Source organism: Canis lupus, chromosome 14 (genome assembly GCF_048164855.1).
Source record: "Canis lupus baileyi chromosome 14, mCanLup2.hap1, whole genome shotgun sequence".
NCBI lineage: Eukaryota > Metazoa > Chordata > Mammalia > Carnivora > Canidae > Canis > Canis lupus.
In genome coordinates, this window is record NC_132851.1 from 38,658,995 (window position 1) to 38,675,535 (window position 16,541).

The 16,541-nt window shown below is 66.3% G+C and overlaps 2 protein-coding genes across 33 annotated transcripts in view; one reads left to right on the forward strand and one right to left on the reverse strand.

Annotated features, from left to right (window-relative positions):
* The window catches only part of LOC140603924 (maestro heat-like repeat family member 5), a 26,853-nt gene extending 16,669 nt beyond the window's left edge, over positions 1-10,184 (reverse strand). For 4 of the 27 annotated variants that reach the window (XR_012006936.1, XM_072774732.1, XM_072774716.1 and 1 more), the window contains exons 1-11: positions 9,661-10,157; positions 8,568-8,600; positions 8,270-8,411; positions 6,031-6,179; positions 4,923-5,096; positions 4,239-4,355; positions 3,768-3,887; positions 3,151-3,300; positions 2,906-3,028; positions 2,713-2,789; positions 2,002-2,137 (exon numbers count right to left, since the gene is read on the reverse strand). Coding sequence is in view for 24 of the 27 variants with exons in the window: in XM_072774732.1 (XP_072630833.1) it covers positions 2,002-2,137; positions 2,713-2,789; positions 2,906-3,028; positions 3,151-3,300; positions 3,768-3,887; positions 4,239-4,355; positions 4,923-5,096; positions 6,031-6,179; positions 8,270-8,411; positions 8,568-8,576 (1,197 nt within the window). In the remaining 3 variants the exon portion in view is untranslated. Of the gene's footprint in view, positions 1-2,001; positions 2,138-2,712; positions 2,790-2,905; positions 3,029-3,121; positions 3,301-3,767; positions 3,888-4,238; positions 4,356-4,922; positions 5,097-6,030; positions 6,180-8,269; positions 8,412-8,567; positions 8,601-9,660 lie in introns of those variants that run through there. The other 23 variants (XM_072774726.1, XM_072774725.1, XM_072774738.1 and 20 more) reach the window with 18 other exon arrangements.
* LOC140603926 (uncharacterized) lies at positions 9,741-16,261 on the forward strand. 6 transcript variants are annotated; one of them, XM_072774742.1, is made up of 4 exons: positions 9,741-11,546; positions 12,405-13,756; positions 14,439-14,689; positions 15,451-16,261. In XM_072774742.1, exons 2-4 carry the CDS (start codon positions 13,531-13,533, stop codon positions 15,952-15,954), a joined length of 981 nt encoding a protein of 326 aa, XP_072630843.1. In that variant the 5' UTR covers positions 9,741-11,546; positions 12,405-13,530; the 3' UTR covers positions 15,955-16,261. The 6 variants fall into 6 exon arrangements, 4 of the variants coding, with proteins under 4 accessions (XP_072630843.1, XP_072630845.1, XP_072630842.1 ...); XM_072774744.1 differs by having other exon boundaries at positions 9,742-11,546; positions 13,685-13,756; XR_012006940.1 differs by having other exon boundaries at positions 9,763-11,546; positions 13,685-13,926; positions 15,184-16,261.
* The last annotated feature ends 280 nt before the right edge of the window (positions 16,262-16,541 follow it).

The following is a 16,541-nucleotide window of genomic DNA, read 5'->3' on the forward strand; positions in this document are numbered from 1 at the left end:
GACTACTAAGCAGAGGAAAAAACAGGCTCCAGGCAGGGGGCCTGATGCGGGACTCGATCCTGAGACCGCAGATCCCGCCCTGGGCCCGGGGCAGGTGCTCAACCGCTGAGCCCCCCAGGCGTCCCGAGAAAGGACATTTTAAGCCGCCACCAGACACCACCACGCACCCACTGGAGTGGCCAGACTCTAAGAGCCGCTACACTGTGGGGCGACCAGGGCGTCCAGCGACCTGGGGCTCTCTCAGCCGAGCGGGTGGCGATACGACCGGCGCGGCCAGCTTGATTTGGACGGCGGTTTGGCAGGTTAAACATGCGCCTGCCTTGTGACCCGGACGACCCAGTCCTGGGTATTTCCCCCCCAAATCAAAACACAGTCAGTACAGGGACCCGCACACAGACATGCACGGCGGCTGTATGTATCGTAGTAGCCCAGCCTGGGAGCATCACGACGCCCCTCGTCCAGTGAGGACGCCGGACACGCGGGAACCCGGACAGACACGGCTCCGCAGCAAAGAGGGACGCGCCGTGCACACGAGCTGCGGTGGAGGCGCGTCTCCGAACCATTGTGCTGAGTGCGACGAACCCGGGCAAAACAAGCGTGTCCCCGTGTGATCGCACTTATACAGAGTTCCAGGAGACGCAGGCTGTGACGACGACAACAGCGAGGAGAGGGGTTCCACGGTGGCGTGAGGAAGCTTTGGGGGGTGATAAGCATGCTCATTGTCTTGATTTGGGGGATACTTTCACCAGTAGAGGTTGCAACGTCTAGAACCGTCCACTTTGTGCGCGGTTTTGTGTGTGTGGCGGTCGGCTTCCCGTGGTTCATCCATCCTGTGGCCTCACTTCTCCTGCCCTGGTCCGTCCCTCCCGGGACTGTGCTCCCGTGACGTGTTAGACTCGGGGACCCCCAGGCACCCAGTCCCGGCTGCTGGCCACTCAGGACCCGGCCGCCAAGCTTCCGTCCCCTCACAGAGGGCCACCCGTGGCCAGTGACTGGCCGGGGGCCTGGCGGGGTGATGCTCTCGTGGAATGGCCTGGGCGCCAGAGCTCCCCAGCGGGCAGCCGAGACTTCCCCGCGGTGACCCCACCCTGCCCTCTCGGCTCCCCACGGCCTCCCCGACTCTGAGCTCACAATCTGCTCCCTGGGAGCCCAGCCCCTGCTGCGTCCTGTCTCCAGGTGGGTCTCCGTGTCCTCCTGACGAACCCCCCCACCCCGAGCAGGAATGTGTGTGGCTCGTCAGCGCCCCGCTCAGCGCAGCGCAGCACATGGTGGGCACGACGGCTCCCTGCCTGCCCTGCTTTGTGTTCGTGGGACCTAACCTAAAGTCCTTGAGAAAAGTGGTTCTTGGGGGACCCTGTCACCCAGGCCTCCTGTCACTGCGCACTGGAAGGCCACCAGGACTCTGGCGGGGTTCCCGTGGACGGGAGCCCTCAAGCCCGCACTCTGGGCATGGCCTTGTGACCTGCCTGCCTGGTGGCACGTGGGTGGATGTGTGTCTCTGCCACCCCGGGGGGACAGTGTGTGGTGCAGGCGGGGAGCTGGGTCACGCTGGGCCTGATGGGTGGGGATTGGGGCCGCCCTGTCCGCACCTCGCAGGCCGTGTTTGTTAAGGGCTGCAGGAGCCCGTGAGTAGGCAGCTGGAAGCTGCACACGTTTGGGGGGCTTGGGGGAGTGCTTTTGCGCCCTAGTCCCATCTGAGCCACAAAACATCAGTGGGCTGCGTGGACACCAGACCCCATCAGAACTCAAGACGCAGACTTTTCCAGAGTGAAGACAGGTCTGTGGTAAAGTCGGGTGAAAGCTGGGCTGGGCCAGGGTCCTCTCTCCTGGGTTCCCTCATTCTCTCCCGCAACAAGGGCTGGACAAGCCAGCCCAGCCCCCAGCCCCCAGCCCCCAGCCCCCAGCTCCCAGCCCCCAGCACCCAGCACCCAGCACCCAGCACCCAGCACCCAGCACCCAGCACCCAGAGACGGGAGAGCAACGCCCAGAACAGGCGGTCACCATGACGTCCGGGGCCAAGTCCAGCGGGGGTAAGCAGCTCTTCAGCATCTCCATGGGCGGGAGCATGTACAGGCTCTGCAGGCAGGTCTGCAGGATCCTGGACTTGACCGCGGGTTTGAGGCTGGGCCGCAGCTTGCTGGAAGAAACACGAAGACTGTGGACTCGTCACAGAGCCCAAGGTCCAGGAGTGAGAGACGTGGCTCGAACAGGTCTCCTGCAGGGAGACGGTTTCACAACTTAATATGTGGAAGTGGGTCTGGATTCCAGGCAGGACTGAGACCCTGGCTTGGTGCGGGGATGCTGTTGTCCCCAACAGGGAAAACAGAGCTCGTGTGGGCTGGGGGAGGCCACCCCAATCCATTCACGTGGGTTTACTGACATTTATTTGTGAGAAAACTTAGGAATTATTCTGTGGTCAGTGTCAGCTCTGTTAATGGGATCAGGGGTCAGCCTGTGAAAAAGGTCAGGGCTCAGCGTGTGACCAGGGTCAGGGCTCAGGGTGTGACTGGAGTCAGGGTCACGGCGTCCCCGTGGTAACAGCCCGTCTCAGATGGGAGCGAGGCCATCTGTCCCTGACCATATGTGACGTGGCTTCAGCAGGCCTGCCCCACACTGTGGCCCCTTTGTCACACCCCTTCCCCGCACGCATAGGCTCCCACCGCACACACAGAGGACTTGGCCTGTCTGTTCCTGGAGCCAGAGGGGAGTTACCTGAGCTCCATGATGACCAGTATGATCTTCTGCCGGAAGAGCGTGGCCAGGAAGTTGGGCTCCTTCTGGAGGATGGCCTGGGGGGGTCAGAGCAGGAGGTGCTCGGCGGCAGCTCGGGCCCAGCTCGATGTCTCCCCGTCGCCCTGGCTGCCCTGGACGCCCCTGCTGGCGGGTCCCCGTGCGAGCCCCTCACCAGGAGACACTGGATAAGCTCTGGTATCTGTGTGAATCTGTATCTCCGGGTGCTGTGCTCCTGCTTCAGGGCTTTCACAAGCATGACGGCCGCCGAGAGGAAGCTGGTTTCCAGGATGTTGTCCTGCCCGCGCAAATCAGGACAGCCTTAGCGGGGGTCCCTGGCATCCCGCCCCGCGGCCTGGCGCCCCCCACCACCACCAGAGGACGCCCGCACCCCCTGCTGCCGGGCGGGGCAGGGCTCACGTAGCAGCTGCAGGAGAAGTAGTAGACCATCCTGGAGATGACGTTGTCCACCCAGGGCAGGATGCGCTCCCCGGCGTGCAGGGCCATGTGCCCGTAGCAGAGCAGGGAGGTGCTGCTCACCCACCTCCAGTGCACGTCGGTGTACGGCTCCTGCCGACGGGGCGGGCGGCCTCTGGGGACTGTGCCCTGTGCCCTGGGTTGGGATCCCGTTCCCAGGCCCAGCGCCAGCCCCCCACCCCATCCCGAAAGCCCCCCCTCCCCCGCCCCTCTAGCGGGAGTCGCCGCTTCTGCAGGCAGTGCCTCTCGCTCTTCCCAGCGCGGTACCTACGACTAGCAGAACGGGGGCACCCAGCATCCCCCCCAGGGCGGGTGCCCAGGTGGGGAGCTGGAGGTGCAGGCCACGCCCCGCACCCTGAGGCCGAGCCGGCCCACGGTTCCGGCCATCAGCCCCTACAGAGGCTGTGGATCTCATGTGTGGGGCCCCAGGGACCAGGCTCACAGGTGCCTGCCCCCTGGGGAGGTGGGCAGGGCAGGGGTCACCCGCACAGTTCCAGGGAGCGAACTGAGGCTCGGAGTGCCTGGACGACAGTCTCCAGGTCCCAGGCCGCCCTCCCTACCTGGTAGTCCGGGGACGTGCATGCAGTCCTCAGGACCCTGGTGCGGCCCAGGTGCTCCAGCGTGGCCCACACCTCCTGCAGGTGCGAGGACGACGCTATGCCGCTGGCCACTGCCATGCCCTGCCGGCCAGAAGAGCCTGTGAGCTGGGCCCCAGGTGGCAGTGGGGGACGTGGCCTCTATCCCCTGCCCCCTCCTCCTGAAAGCCCTACAAAGGTTGGCGGGTGAGGCCCGCTCCAGCCCTGAAGGGCGTGCACCCCACTGGGGCCACCGGGTCAGGATGCAGCTGGGACGTGGCTGAGGACGGGATGCGGCCCCGCGGTGATCAGGGCAGCGCTGGGTGCTGAGGGAGTCACCAAGTGGTGGCATCAAGGGCGGAAGGGCCCCCACCGTCAAGTAGCAAAGTCCACGCCGCGGGCTCGGGCGTCCTGGGGGCTGGGCTGAGGGGCTGGGGGCGCGGGCTGCGGGCGCACCTCCCGCTGGCCGGCCGTCTGGTGCGACAGCTCCAGGAGGCGCATCAGGTGCCTTCTCACCAGGTCGCTACTGGCACACTCTCTGAGGATCAGCCCATAAACCAGGAAGAGGAAGGCCTGGGAGGAGGAGCAAGGACAGGTGTCCCCGGCGGCCAGGGAAGGGGCAGCCCCGCGGCGGGTGTAGGGGGAACCCCTCCCGACCTGCACAGCCCCTGCCCTGGGCCGCCGTGCCCCTCCCCGCCCGCCTCGTGTGGCTTCTTTGCTGGGCCTGGGCCCCAAGCTTTGCGGCTCCCATAGGGCAGCACCCAGGCCCTGTGCCCTGGACAGGCCCTTGAGTCCCGACCCCACGTCGTGTGGGTGCAGGAGGTGCCCCCGGCGTCACCCAGGAATCCCCGTTGGCTTTCTCTCGAGGATACTGAGCGGGTTTCCTGGAGCGTGATGCCCACTGCGCGCAGGCCCTGCCGCCCTGGCCTCACCCAGCAGGCTGGTAGCCCACGCTCAGCAGGCGTGACGTGGCCCCCGGGCCCCCGTCCCCTTGTGGTAAAGGCACCCCTGCTGCCTGTCCGCCAGGTCGCGCACCCAGAGCTTCGGGTCGCAGCAGCCACACGCTCCGCCGCCGGCAGAGGCTCGTGGGCGTCTCTGGGCACTCGTGGGGACGCCCGGGCATGCCGCCCAGCCACTGACCTTCTCCACAGGCTGCTGGGGTTCCAGGTTCAAGGGCGCCAGCAGCTCCCGGATGCCAGGGTCGGCCACCTCCTTCCAGAGGAGCTGCAGACAGAACACAGTGCTCGGGCCCCAGTGACCTGCCCGGGGGAGCTGGAGCCCGAGTCCACTGGAGCCCCCGGGGATGGTGATCACCTGTGGGTGTCAGAGAACACAAGCTACTCCCGGGGAGGTTAAGGAGAGATTTGGGGGTGCCCCCCACCAGGGGGCTCACTCAAAGTGTGATTCCGGCCAGGCCGACCTGCGACCCCTACCTGCAAGACACAGGTTGCACCCCTTAAACTGGCTGGTGAGCCCATGATGCCTGGCCCTGCGGCCTACCCTGAGAGTGCTCCCCAACCCTGCCCGGCCACCGTCCTGCTGGCCCCAGGGCCTTTGCACGGGCCTTTCCCACCGGCTGGGTTTCCCTTCCTCCCCAGTCTGAGCCAGGGTCTCCGAGGACGGGCTGACCCTCGGCCAGTTTCCAGGGCCCCGCAGCTGAGCTCTGTGGCCTTGGAGCCGGGGTCCCTCTGGGGTACACGTCCTGCCGTGATCCCTCCTGCTCGATCCCATCTGGCAGCCCCACCCCACCCCCTCCGGATTATCTGGAGCAGGAATGGGGAGGACCGGGGGCAGGATGGCCCTGCCCCACCCAGCCCCGTGGCCCCGCACACCCCCCACCCTGGGGTAGCTCAGGCCCTCAGAAGACAGAGCAGGGCCTGGCCCCCACAATTGCAGGGGCCTGAGCTGGAGAGCCCTCTGCATCCCCCCAGGTTGGGAGGGCCCCGGCTGCGATGCCACCCTGTCCCTGCAGCCCCCAAGGCCGAGAGGTGGAGGCAGGCTATGTGTGGCTCCGTGGGGCTCTGGGCACTGAACACCCCTGGCATGGTCCCTGGGTCCCACCTGCCCCCCACTCGTGTCCCAGAGACTTCCTGCCTTCTGGCACCTTCTGCCACACGTCCCGGAAGGTCAGGGGCTCAGGGACCCGGAGGCCAGTGGAGGCTGAGAGGCAGTGTGGGTCCCGGGGCCCCGGGGTGGTGGAGGGTGGCATCCTGCTGGGACGAGCGGGGGAGGGGGGGCCAGGCCCCACCTGGGTGTGCTCCTCGATGCGGTGCTGGATCGCCTCCAGCACTCTGCTCCTCTGCGAGTCTGACATGGCCCTGATCTGACCCAGGAGCTCTTCCTCCCACGGTGATCTGTCACCCAGGGACTCGTCCAAGGTCGCCCTGCCCGGGTGACCTGCAGAGGACAGACAAGCAGCCCTGCGCTGGGGGCGCCCCTACACCTCTCAGCTCCTGCCCTGGCCGGGCTCCACACCACTGTCTTTGCAGTGCATCTGCGGGGAAACCGTGGGAGAGCAGCCAGGAGGCTGCAAGCATGGGACGGGGGAGGGCAGAGGCCACTGGGGCGCTGGGACACGGCCCTGGGCACAGCCGCCTGCAGATGCCAGCCAGCCTGGCGGAGGCGGAGGGAACGCAGCTCACGACAGGAGCACAAAACTCCAGCCCAAGACAACGGAGTCCCGAAGCTCATGGTTTGGAAGAAAAAACAAAACAAAAAGAAGAAAAAGAAAAAGAAAGAAGAGGAGAAAGAAGAAGAAGAAGAAGGAGGAGGAGGAGGAGGAAAGGGAGGAGGAAGGGGAGGAGGAGGAGGAGGAAGAAGAAGAAAAAAGACTAGCCAGGGTCCCTACTCACAGCAAAATCAAGAGCAGGCTGTTACAATATTTGAATTTCCAAACAACAACTTAAATATACAGAGCAGACTGGGCTTTGTTTTTTTTTTTGTTGTTGTTGTTGTTTTTGTTTTTTTTTAATTCATGAGACACACAGAGAGAGGCTGAGACCCAGGCAGAGGGAGAAGCAGGCTCCCTGCGGAGAGCCCGATGCCGGACTCGATCCTGGGACCCCGGGGTCAGGCCCTGAGCCGAAGGCAGAGGCTCAACCACTGAGCCACCCGGACGTCCCTGGGCTTTGTTATTAGGAATCCCGGAGTAGAGAAGGGCTTTCTAAATAGGACACCAGGGCAGAAACAAAGGGAGAAGAGTTTTAGGGTTCGTGGCCCCGACCCGGGGCGCAGTCTGCACGGCCGGCCACGCGGCGACCCCTGAAGAGATCTCTGCCGTGGGCACAACAGCTCAGACTGACTGTCCGGGAAACAACTCGGTGTCGGGAGAGGCAGTGGAGGCGCCCCGAAGACCCCGTGGCCAGCAGAGAAATGGGAAGGCGTGCACCCCCCTCCCGCCCACCAGTGATAAAGGAGACGCAGAGTAAAAGCACAAGGACCTAGGACTCGAGCCAGCGAGGGGGAAGCTGGTCTCCCCCCCTGGGGCCGGGGCAGGGGGTGGGAGGTGGGGTGGGGGGTGGGGAGAGGGTTCATCTTGAAAGGTAATTTAGCAACAGGTCTCAAAAATAAGTAACAATCGTGTTCAGGCCAGCCGGGCGGGCTTCCTCTCTCGTACACTCAATGCAGCCTGGAGCCTTTGGTAAAACCGAGGCGTCCGGGCTTCCGGCGGCCTGAGGTAACCAATACTTCTCTGATCAGCCGAGACGGGCGCGCGGCCAGCACCCGCCGGGAACGGACACAAAGTCAGGTCTGGGGTCGGGCGCCTGCGGGCCCCGCGCTGCCCGTCCGCCCCGGACCTCACGCCCTCCCGGCCGCGCGCGCCCCACGGCCCCCGGGCCTGCTGGTGTGTCCCAGTGTGTCCCACTCGGGGACCCCCACCCCCCTGACACCCGGAGCCAGGGTCACTGCTCAGAGCGAGGGCCAGGCCCAGGCTTGAGCTGCTGGTTAGGCGACCTCCCTGCTGGCGCGGCCCGTGGACCTGTCCGTCCACCCTTTTGTTCCTTGGTTCAATCAGTAGAAGCTTCTTGAGCATCTACCACTCACCAGGCATGGGAACCACAAATAAACCCAAAATGCTCCTGTTTACCACACTCTCGAGGGGTCTGTGCCTCCAGGGCAGGTGGGAGCCCCCCCCACCCCTGCCTCATGGGGCTGCAGGAGGGGCAGCTGGAAGGAGAACGCCAGGAGCTTGCTGCCCGGCGGCAGGTGGTGCCCGCCCAACCCCCACCCGCACCCGCTCCCAGGAGGCCGCAGACCCCGGTGTCCCTCGCCCGCTTGCAATGGCTCCAGACATTTCCGAAGTTTCTGTCAGGTGCCAGTGGAGCCGTCCCTCCACCCCCAGCAGACACGGCAACCCGAAGCAAGGCCCCCAGGGAAGAGGTGTGCTCCAGGCCTGGAGGACCAGGACAGTGCCATCCAGGGACAGCCCAGCAGGCCCTTGAGGGCCCTGGACCCCGCACCCCCAGCCCCGAGCCCGCCCTGCTCACCGACATCCCGCTTCTGTTCCTCTGTGGGCAACAGGCAGGTGGACCTCCACTGGGACCCATGGAAGCCGTCGCTGGGTGCAGCCACCATGGACAGGCTCTCCTGATGGGAGCACAGGTCCTGGGGGGCAGGGGCGGGACCACACTGGCCCCCCACCTCTGTCAGGCATCCCAACTCTGCTGGGCCCACCACCCCAACCAGGCACCCCAACCTTGCTGGACCCCCATCTCGGTCAGATACCTCAACCCTGCTGGGCCCCCCACCCCGGCCAGGCACCCCAACCCAGGCTGGGCCCCCTACCTCGAGCATGCAGCCTCACGAGCTCCAGGTGACCTAGGGAAGGAGGGACAGATTAGGTTCCTACTGTGAGCTGATGTTCAGGGCCCCCCATCCTTACCAGGCCCCCCTCCCTGGAGGTTCTGGGATTCCGTATCCACACTGTCCGTACCAGCACATCCCAGGGACATTGCAGAGGGGCCAAAGGGGCTTGACCCCTGTGGCCTGGGCCGGGTAGAGAGGTCATGTGCTCTGAGAGGCCTGGGGGCCCCGTGGCAACCTGGGCCCTCCCCGGTCCTCACCTCCCCTGGACCATCCATGCCCACCCCCCGAAGGGCCTGGTTCTGGGGGACCTTCTGGTTCAGAGGGTCCAGGACAGGCCGGAATCGGCTGCCAGTCTGGGGTGAGGGGCACCCTGGGACGCCTGCAGACGGGACCTCCCTCAGGCCCTGACCGGGCTCTTCCTCTGGGGGAGGGCACCTCTGAGCCCCGCAGCCATGCTGGGGCTCTGGCTTCCCTTTGCCCCCTAGTGACTCCCCAAAACTGTGCACTCACCCTCTCACCCTCTCACTGCCCCCATCTGCCTGGGCCCCAAAGGGACTCACACGTCTCCTGGCACCTCCCCACCCCCATCCGGTTCCCTCCCCTCTGGGGAGGGCGTCTGCACTCCAAGGCCCCAATGCATCCAGGGACGGATGAAGGCAAGCGGATCCATGAGCACGTGCCCGCCAGTGGACGCACCCAAGGGAGAGCCAGAGAAGGCACCCGGCCCCTCCCTAGGCAGGGACACCGGGCCAGGAGCCCTGTCCACCTGGCCTCTTACGCCCACCGGCCCAGAACCAGGAGAGGTGGGTGCCGGCCTGGTACTCAGCCCCTCTCGCACGAGCTCACCAGCCAGACCTGGGTCTCGGGGCCCCATGCACACCATGAGTCTCCCTGCACCATCCCTCTTGCCACCTTTCTTCCCTCACTTGACCAATGTCCCATGTCCCTCTGCCCAGGCCTGGAGGATGTGACAAGTGACAACCACAGCCCACCCCAGGCCGAGCTGGCCGGTCTCCTGTCCAGGGCCCCCGTGGCTCCTGCCCTACCTCAGCGGCCCCACTTTTGCTCTGACCTGGCAATCCAGTCCTGAGGACGCCCTCAGCACCCCGCGCTCAGGTGTGGGTCCCTGCGGAGAAGACCCCTGTGACCTGCACTCTGGCTCCAGGCTCTGGCGGGGAGGATGCCCGTGTGTTCCCAGAAGACAGTTGAGCCCCTTCTGCAAACTGCTGCGGGGAGGGGGTCCAGGCGGTTCACCAGGGCTGAGCTGAGGCTCGTGGGGCTGGCACCCCCAAGAGACACCCCTGAGACCCGAGGTCCTGTCTCCCGAGAAGCAAGTCCAGAGACCAGGGCTCCCCTGTGGCCCCCAACAGCCCCGCAGGCCTGAGAATTCCAGCCTCCAACCGACGCCCCCGGGCAGTTGGGGCCTTCCCCCTGCGTATGGCCGTGGGCTCGGTTCTCCGAGGCCCAGGGGGACCCCGGCTGGGTGCTGACCCAGACAGTCCCGGGGACAGTGTGGCCCCCTGGCGGCCTCGCTCCAGGGCTCTCCTCTGAGACAGGCCCGGGCCTGCTCCTGACGGGCACCCTGACGACCTCCGGGGGCGCTTGTCCCCCGCAGCATCCGGGGCCCACCCGCCTGAGACCACCGGACGGGTTTGGGCTCACGGGGTCGCTGGGTCGAGCGTCTCAGCTCCTGCTGCCCAGGGCTGTGCCCTGGAAACCGCGAGAATATGAAAGGGGTCCAGTCTTGCCCGCCCCACCCCACCCCCGCCGCCCACCGCTGCCCAAGGAGGATTCGGTGACATTCTCTCCTTCGGGCGCACACGGGGACCGGGGGGCTCTCAGGGGTGGGGCTAACCAGCTGCCCCTTGGAGGGGCCTCTGGGGAGACAGCCCCCTCCCGTGCTGCCCCCCAAGGGATCCTCTTCCCACCTCCCCACTTCGGGGACAGCACACCCCCATCCCTGGGCAGACCAGCAGTCCCCAGCCTGGCAAGGTCACACGGGGCCTGGGGCTGACCCTGCACCCGGGACTCCCTCCCCCAGCAGGTGTCTGCAGGGTGGCTTCCCTGAGGAGCCTCTGCCCGCGGAGAGTTCTTGTTGGAGGAACTTTCTGGCCTGAGAGACACCTGCGCCCGCCAGCCGCCCTGGGGCAGCTGTGGGGCCCTCACTGGTGTGGGGCCGCTCCCGGGGGCATCTCTGATGCACAGTGGGCTCCCCGGTTCCTGAGGCAGAGAGTCCCAGAGCCCACAGACAGAGGTCCCCCGCCTCGGCCGAGCCCGGGTGAGGCCCCAGGAGGCGAGGCCGCTCTAGGTCGGAGGCGGGCAGTGGGTGGGCAAGAGGATGTGAAGCGGCCACCAGCAGGGGCCCATGAGGAGTGTGGCCCCCAGGAGCTGGAGACGGGGACCCCAGGCTCGGACAGAAAGGGGAGCCGGGGGCTGCAGGCCGCTGTGGCCGGTGTCAGGGCCCGTGTCAGGGCCGGTGTCAGGGCCGCGTGTAGGGGAAAGCCCCGGATGAGGCCTCCCTGGTTCGGGCAGTGACCACCTTGGGGGGCGTTTTGGAAGCTGCAGCCAGAGGGACCATGTGCCTCCGGGTCGTGGGTGTTTCTCCCTCTGCCCCCTGTCCCCTGACACAACCCACGGAGTGGGTGGGACCGGGCGGGGGACACCAGCGCAGCCCAGGCCAGGCTCTGGGGCACTGTGGGGTCACATCGAGGGTTCCCAATCCCTTCAAACCCTCTGGGTCATTTGTCATGAGCAGAGGGGCCCGAGTTCACCCTGGGATGTGTCACGGTGGGGACTTACCAAACATGCTCAACACCCTGGAGCACCGTGGGATGGAACCGGACCTTCCGGCCACACGGGGTGATGGGACTCCGGAAGGCACATCTGAATGGGGCCCTCAGTCCCTGGCCCCCGGTGGCATGCCCATCTCCGTGGCAACGAGGGCCACGTGAGGAAGAGGTGAGCGGGCGCCGGGCCTGCACGTGGGGCTTCGAAGCTCGGAGCACAAGGGCAGGCTGCAGGCAGGGGCCCCAGGCAGGCCGGGGCTGGGCAGGCAGCCACTTGAGGGCAAAGCCAGCCGCCTGGGGACAGATCGGAGCAGAAGTGGGCAGGTGCCAGGGCCCTGAGAGGTGCCTGTTGGCAGGGGCCCCCCGGCTGAAGGGCTTGGAACCCCCAGGCCCTGAGCTCAGTGGGCAGGCCCACCCTAGCCTGGGGCCTGGGAGAGGGTGTCCTACTCCTGACAGCCCTTCCCTGGGCCCTCACCCAGCCTGGAGGAGGCATCCCGGAGGAGGAGCTGAGCAGGGCCGGGGAAACTGAGGCCTGAGGATAGCTAGAGATGGATGGTGCAGGGCAGGCGGCGTCCCACCTCCCCAGGAGCAGCCGAGGGCCTCGCACGAGACAAAGGCTCGGGGGGCCCTGGGGTGGAGCTGGTGAGGCCCATCCGAGCCGGGGTCAGAAGCCAAGCAGTGACCAGGACTCAAGGGGCAATTTCCAGACAGGGTGCAGGTGTCAGTGGTGCAGCCCTTGCCCTGGGGTTGGCGACCAAGGGCCTGAGGAAGTGAGAGGGTGGCCCTCACCCCGGAGTGGGTGCGGTGTCAGGGGCAACCTGGGAAGGCCTCTTGGAGAAGGCAGAGAGGGACAGAGGCCCCTGGGTGCTCTTGGGGGGACCACGTGAGAGGAGGGCCATCATGGGGGTTCACGGTGGCAGCAGTGGGGAGCAGGGTGCGGCCTGACAAGGGATCCCCGCTCCAGCAGTGAGGCTCCGTGGACGCAGAAGGGCGCGCGCCTCACGCCGAGGTCTCCTGCCCCCTGACCCAGGTCTCTGCTGTCCCCCACACACCTGTCACTGCTATAGTTTGAAGACCCAGAACCCCGTGTATGGAAATCTAGATTGACCGCTGGACAGAGCGACCCGGGGCGCCAGCACCTCCATATGGAGTGACCCCTGGGCCCGGGAAGACCGTGAACACCAGGGAGTCCGGGCGCCCACGCTGCTCACGTCATAGAGGGGCTGGCTCGGCCCGGGGCCCACGCTGTGCTCGAGACTTCGCTCCTGCCCCCCGAGGTCCACACGGGCTGGCAGCACGGGGGAGACGGGGGGGGGGGGGGCGCGCAGTTTCTGCTGAGTGGATCCCTCCCTGGCAGGGAGCGGCGAGATGGGGAAGGCAGGGCTCCTCCGAGTCCCGCTGCAGCCCACGGCTCCCAGCGACAGGCTGTCACCATCTGACTCACTCACTTATTCAGTACATGATAATCGAACGCCCAGAATGTACTGTCCCCCCGTCAGCTGGGGAGAGGAAGACGGTGTGAGCGGACGGGCTGTGCCCAGGGGCTCCACCTGGCAGGGAGACAGACTCACTGGAAGGAAAGGGGAAACCGTCCAGGTGTGCCTGGGGGAATCAGGGCAGGCCTCCTGGAGGAAGGGGCATCCAAGCCGGGGCTTGCAGCATGGGTAGGAGCTCGCCAGATGGCAAGGGAAGAAAAGGTGTCGCAGCCCACATGGCGGACAGCCCCAGCGAGTGTCAGGGTAGGAGGTGGTGTGCAAGGGCCCAGCCCGGGGTGGGGGATGCACCTGCCGGGGGAGAGGGTCTCGGCCACAGGAAGGTAGCGTCTGGTATCCAAGATCCCCGCATTCCCCCCGGACCCCCTCCTGCTCCTTGGGGGCCTCGGCCAACAGCCCTGCTGCTGCAGCATCCACCCTGACTCTCCAGGGTCCGGTGGGGCCAGGGAGGGGGAGGCCGGGGCCGGACAGGGCTGTGGGCGGCTTCCAGATGCCTGCAGCCCAGTGGCTGGGCCGGGCCTGCGCCCCCTGTGGTCAGCCCTGCTCCGGGCTCAGGCGAACACCTGCTCCTCCCCCGCGTGCTGCGTGGCCGGGGCACATTCCTCGGCCTCCCTGTGCCTCGGCCACGGCCACCCGGGGCGTGAGGCAGATTACTGGGCGTTGATGACTAAAACGCTGGGCAAGCGTGCTGGGCAGGGACAGTGGAAGTGCGAGGACGCCCGGGGAGGAGTGGGGGGTGGACACTCAGGGGCCCTGGGGGGGGCGGGGAGGGGCGAGAGCCTGCGGGCTGGGCCTCGTCCTCACACCGGGTCCTCAGGAAACAGCGGCTGGGACAGAAGGAGGAGGAAGCACAGCCCAGAGCCCAGCGAGTGGAGCAGAGGACAAGCAGGTGGGCGAGCGAGCGAGCACGGAGCCCCCCACGTTTGCGTCCTTGCCCACGGCCGCCGCCCATCTGCACAGTCTGGGCCCTTCAGCGTCTCAGGAGATTTCTGGGCGCCTGGAATAACACGCTCTGCCCTAGTTTTCTGGCAGCCCCGGGCTCAGTGAGGGAGTGAGTAGGTGAGCAGGGCGCTGAAGGGGTGAGCGGGGAGGTGAGGGGGTGAGAGTGAGGAGGTGAGCAAGGAGGTGAGCGGGGAGGTAAGGGGGTGAGGAGGTGAGTGAGGGGGTGAGCAGGGAGGTGAGGGGTGAGCGAGAGGGTGAGCAGGGAGGTGAGGGAGGGCCCTGAGCACAGGAGGGACGCTGGAACGGGAGCTGCTCCCTGGGAGCTGCGGGTCACCAGCCATGGCCGCCCCCCCCCGCCCCCCACCCTCCGACTCCATCGTCACCGCAGCAGCACTCGAGGTGGCTGAGCTCACGTCAAGGGCCCCAAGTGTGTCTGTGCCCCTGACACTGCCGGTCCGCCCACGCTCACCCCAGTGCAACAGTCGCACCTCAAATGAGTGGCTTCCTCTCGGACGCGAAGTCGGGGCGGGTGGCCCAAAGTGAGCTTGGACACTGCATGTCCCCCCGTCCCCCGGACCCCCTCCTCCTGCCTTCTTCCTGCGGGAGCTTTGTTCCTCCCTGTCCCCAAGGTGGCTGCCTGCCTCCGACCATCACATCAGACAAAGGAGGTCACATCCCTGTGGCCAAAGGGGTGAACAGTTCCAAGTCTGCTGGAAACAAGAGCCCTCCTGTCAGCTGTACACAGGGACCCTTATGCCGCGTCGGCAGGAAACGGGCCACGTGGCCACATCGGACACACCAGGGCTTCCGTGGGAGGGACGGGGCGTGGATGTCGAGCCAGCCACCGGCAGGATCCATAGAGAGACGCGGGTTACTCACGGTGAGTCCTTGGGTCCGCATCCTCCCGCGTCCTCCTGCGACCTCCACTCGGCGGCAGACCGACCCCATGTCCCCGCCGCCGCTACGTCACCCACTTCGCACGTCTGGTGGCGGGAGTCCATCCCCCCACTTGCCTGCGAGTCCCGCTGCAGTCACCTCAGGGCCCCTGGGGCCCCACAGAGACACAGATGCGGCTGATGGTGGACAGGGACCCGTCCCCAGCGGCGCCCCCACCTGGGCCACAGGGCTCTCCTGACGCCAAGCGCACGGGCACCCCCGCCTCTGCCAACCGGGGGTGAACTTTGTGGCCCTCGGGTCGCAGGTGGTGTGTCCCCTCAAGGAGCCCCTTGGTGGCAGCAGGAGGTGATGGCCGACCCCCGCCCCCACGCCCGGGCTGATGAAATACCCACCCCCCGGGGCCTGACAGTCACTCGATTCCTTCCCTGTGTCCCTGGCCACCGCTCTGAGGCTGACATGACCCCCCCCCATCCACAGGCACCTCCCAAAGGACCAGCTCACTTCGGGTGAAGCTGCCTGGGTGTCCCCCACCTTGGGGCCCAGAGGGCCAGCCTCCTGCCTCCCCAACAGAAGTCCCCTCCACAGCACCCCTGGCCCGGGTCACCCCAGACCGTCTCGGGGACCTCCAAGGCCGGCGACCTCACGACCCCTGCAAAGGCAGCAGGGAGGGAGGGGGGACACGGGTCATCGCACACCCGGACACCCATCGAGGGCGGCGGTAACGAAGCCGCGCCGTCCCCCCAGGGCCGCACAGATGGCGAAGAAGCCGTCCTCACGCTCTCCCGGGGTGCAGCTGGGTGGGCACAGGCCAGAGCTCTCCGGAAGCCGGCAGCCACGGGCGCAAAGGACGTGGTTGGGTGGGCCCAGCGACCACCCGCCCTCCACGCCACCCGGTGGAGGAATCTGAGCCCAGGTGTGTTCAAACCCCGGAGCAGCACCGGCCACAAGATGCCAACCCCAGGCCCCCTTGGCAGCCAGGGCGCTGGGCCAACCCCACGGTCCCCACCCTTTCCCCGAGGCGGTCAGTCTGGGGTGGGGGGCCTCCTGCACACTTGTGGGGTCGCGGGGGTCATGGGGGTCGTGGCAGCCACGGGGTTAGGGGGTTTCCAGCCACCTGGAGGCTCGCAGTGGGGCCCCGTGCAGGGCAGGTGGAACAAGCCGGACAGCTTGGGGGGCCCTGTCCCGGGGGCTCCGCCCTGCTCCCCCTGCCCGTGCGGCCACCCCGCTGCCAGCACCCCACAGTCTTGATCACGGCAGCTGCAGAGAAGCCTTGATATCGGGGAGACTGATTCCTCCCGCTTCATTCTTCCTGTTCCAAACTGTGTTCGCCAGTCCTGTTCCTTCTCCTTTCCCTGCAAACGTCAGAATTTTTATTTTTTTAAAAAGATTTTATTGGGATCCCTGGGTGGCGCAGCGGTTTAGCGCCTGCCTTTGGCCCAGGGCCCGATCCTGGAGACCGGGGATCGAATCCCACGTCGGGCTCCTGGTGCGTGGAGCCTGCTTCTCCCTCTGCCTATGTCTCTGCCTCTCTCTCTCTCTCTCTCTCTCTCTCTCTCTCTGTGACTATCATAAATAAATAAAAATTTAAAAAAAATTAAAAAAAAAGATTTTATTTATTCATAAGAGACACACAGAGAGAGAGAGAGAGAGAGAGGCAGAGACCCAGGCAGAGGAGGAAGCAGGCTCCCTGCAGGGAGCCCGACGTGGGACTCGATCCCGGGTCTCCAGGATCCCGCCCTGGGCCGAAGGTGGCGCTGAGCCGAGCCCCCCGGGCCACCCCCTCCTCCTTTTCAACGTGTGCGTGTGCGTCCATGTGTGCTTCTCGCCTTCGTTCA

What these genes read in the sequence shown, in the direction of transcription:
- LOC140603926 (XM_072774742.1), top strand. Translation starts at nt 13,531, where the DNA reads ATGACTAAAACGCTGGGCAAGCGTGCTGGGCAGGGACAGTGGAAGTGC. An exon ending in GTGGAGCAGAGGACAAGCAG is followed by an intron (nt 13,757 to 14,438) that starts GTGGGCGAGCGA and finishes CCTGTCCCCAAG; the next exon opens with GTGGCTGCCTGCCTCCGACC. An exon ending in AGAGACGCGGGTTACTCACG is followed by an intron (nt 14,690 to 15,450) that starts GTGAGTCCTTGG and finishes CCGTCCCCCCAG; the next exon opens with GGCCGCACAGATGGCGAAGA.